Source organism: Myzus persicae, unplaced genomic scaffold, assembly GCF_001856785.1.
Source record: "Myzus persicae strain clone G006 unplaced genomic scaffold, MPER_G0061.0, whole genome shotgun sequence".
NCBI classification, from domain to species: Eukaryota; Metazoa; Arthropoda; class Insecta; order Hemiptera; family Aphididae; genus Myzus; species Myzus persicae.
The window spans coordinates 85,917-91,916 of record NW_019104283.1 but is presented as its reverse complement, the minus strand read 5'-3'; the positions used below and the strand labels follow the sequence as shown (position 1 = coordinate 91,916).

The following is a 6,000-nucleotide window of genomic DNA, read 5'->3' as shown; positions in this document are numbered from 1 at the left end:
AATCTTAAAAATGTCTTGCTCAGGTTGATATTTGGAAATATTTAGGAATTTTTAGGAATTTTAAAGTTTTTGTAATGATTATCATATTATCATATTAACGTCTGTAATAATTTGGCGGGAATTTAAAATCGACCAATGAGAATGCGTATTTGAACACAGGTGCCGAAACAGACCCCAGAATGCTTATATGCCTCCGGGACCTTTGACCCGCCGCCGATTTACGGTTTTTGCGGTAGTCGCAGTTGCGCGAGGCCACGTGGGCGACGTGACCTATACACGAGCGCAAGTTCAATAAACATCACAATATCGGTGTATCGGCCTTTGGGTGCGTGTAGGCTGAACCGCAATATATTTATATTATTGTACTGCCTTGTCAGCTTATTATATTTTTATCTCGAACGTACATAACAATATTATTAAACGCCGCCGCCGCCGTGGTGCGTATTATTTATGATTTAACATTATTATTATTATTATTATTATTATTATTATTATTATCATGCATAAATAGGCGTACAGAATTCCGTCGGCGGGCCGCCGAGTCAAAGTCCGCCCACTCGATTAATTGAAAACTAGAGAAAAAGAAAACGTCTCGTCGCCGACGATGTTTTCATGAACGATTCGTATATATGGGCGACATAATTAATAAAAACGCGGCGGCGGCGTCGGGCGCTTCCTATATCTTCCGTCTGCGCCGCGGAACCAAATTTTTCTTCTTCTTTTTCGCTCGACGGTTTCGACGGTCATCTCTCGGCGTTACTAAATTATTATTATTATGATGCGAGCCCGTGGGCGGCGGACACGTAACGCGCCTCGTTCGCACGCGCGATGCCGCTGTTTAGACAGCTCGCAGACGGAAGACCACCGCCGCGCTGCAGCTGACGCCACGGCGTGCGAGACTCTCCGTGCCCGAAAACAGCCACTTTGCACAACTATACTGTCTCTGTTGTTTGGTTTTCACATTCTGCGGACTGCACTTTGCGTGGTGAATATAAACTGGGCGATAATCCATCGTGGCTATTTGTGCGATGACATGATGTTATACTGATCACTTTGTAGGGTATGAAAATAAACTGTGAAATATATCTTAAAAGGTGAGATTATAGATTTTTCTAAAGTTTAGATGAAGCACCCGCGATTAGTATTAATCATTACTTATATTGGTAACATTTGACATTCGTTCACTATGAACAATTTTAAGCCATAATAGTTGAATCCAAATTTTTTTTTAAATGGTCATGAGAGTTATCAACAAGAAATTATAGCTATAATCAACAATTACTTGAAATATTTTGCAATACATTTAACTTTTAAATTTATGAATTACAGCTTATAATTTTAAGCATTTATATATCATTATACGCATAATGTATAATATAATACAATATAATGTAATGAATTAATGGGTATCTACTATTATTTATTTTTGTTTGAAATCTACAATTCCTATCTGAAATAGTACAAACTGTCGTATAATGAATGTTGTTACAGTCCTATTATATAATATAGTACAAACAAGTAAAGACTGTCTGCGCTTTTTATTTCTTCGAAGTGACCGTACAGAGTGTCCTACAACCCTCGTCGTCGGGTACACAATAATAATAATAGTAATAATAATAATAATAATAATATAAGTTTGTTATTACACGATCGTACTATATAATATTACGTCTAGCTATACTGAATATGCGCATAACATCGATGTTATATTTTGTGCATACTTACGGTTAGGACACCTTCGCCGAGAATACCTAGGACTACCGTATAGTCGCTTTTTTGAATATATTTTCTCCTCTTCAGCTCTGACGATATCCTATATTTATATAAGTAGAGTTATTACCTCTGAAATTAAAACAAATTAATATTATCGACATTTGTCGTTATTGTGATTTAACTATCCATTACTAAACCCTGGATTAGTTTTGAATTTTGTTAGTGGATTATTTCGAAGTGCGAGTGTTGGTGTAACGTTACGACAGCTAGTACCCGTTTGAGGAAAACGATTTTCCTGATATGGGATACAGGTTACGAATTTGTGCCTTGTGGTTCCTATTTCGAAGAAAACAGTTTAGGTTGTGGTGCCAGGATAACTCCCCTATATCGGTTAACTATTATTTTGCACCTTCGGGTTGGGTAATAATTTTATTTTTTATTTATTATGGTTCAAGCGGTTTACTCGTGAGTTAAACCAATTTAATTTCTTTGCAGTCAACGACCATATAAAGTATATCTTCGCAGTTAGTATATTATACTTGAGTTTTTCCACGGTGCATCAACCTGCAGACGTACAAATGCGTGTGCTTTTCAGAATTATATATACCTATATAATTTTAAATGACCTGAAAAATATAAATTTTAGCATACAGTTAAGGTATAATAATCAATTTGAATAAGTATTTAAGGATACCATACAATTTCAAGGTCTTATTTAAACCAAGGTTGACTAGTGAGGAAAATGGAATTTTTACAATGAGTTTTCGCTCCTGATAATATTCAATTTGTTATTTCAAACAAACAAACAATATATTTATACAATAAAGTCTTTTATACGCGGTAAAAATAATGAAATTCAGCGTTCACACGTTTTACAAAAATGATTAAATTATTGTAAATAAAATATTAATTTAACTTCCAAATGGGGATATCATAACAACGCATGCACACATAATTTCACTTTTTTTTAATCACGCTGTCCCTGAACCCTTTAAAGGTTATGTCTGAAATCGTATATAGTAAAAAGTGTTGGTGAAAATTAATTTCGAACGTCCAAGCACCAAGCTGCTCCCACTAATCAGTAATCGTTCTATATATAGTATTTATGTGGCTTAAAAGTTTTATATCTTAGACATGGCAAATTTTAATTAAATTTGTAACCCTATAAGTAGCTGGTGCATAATTATTTATATTATAATATGTAACTAGCATAGTATACATATTATTGCTCATGTAATGAATACGAACACTACACAATATTGTAATAAAGACTTCACGAATAGTGTATAACATAAAAGTAAAATCGTATTGAACATAATATATTATTATATATTATATGTACTCTTATACGATTTTTTTTATAAACAATACGTGATCAATTCTGAAACGTGTAAGTCCCTGTCATGGGAGAATAATAATATTGGCACATAAATGTTTGGACTAGGTACCTATTGATTTATATAATTTGAACTGTGAAGTGTTATTGGTAGATTTATAAATGCCTAAGTCTTGTCTACTATCTGTATACTATATAAATATAGGTAGGTATAATATAGGTATGTGTACGTATGTTGTACCTATATATCCAGGTATAGTTATGTACCTACGAACCGTAAGTACGCGCTCGTATAGTGTACATTTTCTGATCTAAAAATAGATAACATTTATCACGCCGTTTGCATAATGCACTTTTAATTAATCCTTTTTTGTTTTGTTTTGTTGTTACGTATTGTAGACCTGTTGTACAGACACGACGTGACGTTCGATAGCGTTCTTACAGAAGTGGAAATACTCGACACATGCAAATATTCGGTAAGTACACACACACATTATTACATGTTATTATATAGTTAAATGTATAGTATATAGGGTCCTGCTTCGTATATACCTCCCGCGCACAGCACCACAATAATAGTCGTGTGCGCGTCTGAAAGATAAAAAGAAAGAAAGAGAGAGAGAGAGAGAGAAAGAGAAAAAAGAAATAATATAATGTATAGAGAGATACGTGATCTGCAGGACAACAATGCGCGACTATTCCATTCCGCGTGCAGCAACGCCGGCGAATCATCGTCTCCCGAGTCATCTCGTTCTTGCGCAACGCAACAGCGTGTCTGTCTGCAACCGCTGTTACGGTGCTAACAACTGCGACCACTATGTACCATTATAGGTATACCACCACATTGGTATCTGCAATGACACTATAATATAATATTATATTATGTGTGTGCACCGCAAATATTATAATATGCGCGCTCGTCCGTTGCTGCAGCTAGTACTCGTACTGCACAATAACCGATTATAACGTAACGTCACGTTTCGGTTTGAAAACAATTTCCAAACGGTGTTCGTATTATATTATTGTATAATTATATATCGAGTTCGAAAGAGTTATTGTTATTGTCGTGTCGGTCGTGTATGGGCACAAAATATTATAATGTGCGCGAGCGGGTACGTATTATTGTAATATGTATATAGGTAAAAAATATAATGGTTAGAGGATGCGCCCAAGACCGGAGCGCTTAAAAAATGAAATAATAATGTGTAGACGAAATCGTATTTATTTTTCTCCCCGCAGTCCGTGAAATACTAATTTACCCGCCGCGCCCATAATGATACGGTTATAGACAGGTGATGGCGGTTAACCATATTATATACGTGTCTATACCTAATACCTATCTAATATCTTTGCCCACAGTGCCTAATAATAATTATATGTACACGTATATGTGTGTGTTTTATTGAAAGCGGTGCCTACTTAAAACCATATTATTATTATTATCGTACACATAATATATGTATAATGGCTTGGCGCGCGTCTTCCCCGTACCTATATGCCAGCTATACCGGTTGATTCATTTAACGCGTAGGACACTCGTTACTCGAAAAGTATCAATGTTTTTGTAAATATTTTTTTTATACATATCGTTTCAAGTCGTTACAAAACAACGTTTTTACTAGAAAATTATATTTTTAAACGTTTTTTATCCTTATAATTTTTTCACTTTTTTGTATTACGATAAATAGTACATATAGTTTTAATTTCATCTCAGAAAGCGGAATATTTTCCGATCGAAGAATAAATCGTATGATGATAAAATATAATAATTACACGCGTATTGTTAGCCGTTATACCTATTAGATATATATAATATCTGTTGCAGTTATATACCGGTGATTCTTTTATTATCGAATACTCGTTAATTCAACAAACGTTTTCGAAAACAAATTTTTTACATGGTTTCTAGTCGATTTTTATGTGACCAAGTACTTGAAAAAATATTCTGCTTTGGAATATGAAATTAAAACTGTACGTGTAAAAGTATGACAAAATATATTGTTTTTTTTTTTTAATGTCGTTGTATAACGACTAGAAACCATGTAAAAAATTTGTTTTCGAAAACGTTTATTGAATTAACGAGTATTCGGTGATAATAGAATCACCCGGTATATAACTGCAACAGATATTATATATATCTAATAGGTATAACGGCTAACAATACGCGTGTAATTATTATATTTTATCATCATACGATTTATTCTTCGGTTCGATGGCTGTCCATCGCGATTGATTTTCACGTGCAGTATAATGTCATGAATCGGTCTTACGATAATATTATTATTATTATTATTATCTATTGACTGTTACTATATGATATATTAGTATGTGTATTGTGAGAGTCCTCATCTCTGGTACATCAAATGCAACCCAATACGAGTATATAATATATAGCAGTCCACTACAACGATATTATTATATTATAATTATTTATAATATTCAGTTACAACACACTTCCGATCGGTATAAAATATTATTATTACATATTTACATGACGTATATTATACGTATAGTGTAATGTACACGCGTTATATCGTGTTTATACCATATATTATACTGCACACCACAGTGCCAATAAATATTATTTTTAACGATCTAACTGTACAGTGTGCACAAACAATTTTATGAGCGACAGCCGATTATTCCGATCGACGGACGTCCGCAACTGACCGTGGAACATATTATAATATTATATTCGCAAGTAGCAGTATTATTATACTGATCGGAAACCCGTAGGCGGCAGGTGCCTATCGGTACCTTAGATAGATCGCGAGAGTGCAGAAACGAGAAAATGTAGAAACGCCAAGGGAAGAGACGATGATGTATTTTTTGCAACGGATTTCATAGCTTCGGGCAGAAGTGACACTGTTATGATAATAATATTATAATATATTACAGTGGGTTGGTAGGTACGATGAAAAGAAAACCGATCGATATATTATTTATCATAT

The 6,000-nt window shown here is 34.0% G+C and overlaps 1 protein-coding gene across 1 annotated transcript in view; it reads left to right on the top strand.

The window, feature by feature from the left end:
- Nucleotides 1-3,448: 3,448 nt before the first annotated feature.
- LOC111040867 (ras-related and estrogen-regulated growth inhibitor-like) overlaps nucleotides 3,449-6,000 on the top strand; it is a gene marked incomplete at its 5' end in the record, with an annotated part of 42,671 nt that continues 40,119 nt past the window's right edge. Inside the window, one exon of the mRNA XM_022324932.1 lies at nucleotides 3,449-3,525. Coding sequence (XP_022180624.1) covers nucleotides 3,449-3,525 — 77 coding nt within the window. The remainder of the gene's footprint in view (nucleotides 3,526-6,000) is intronic.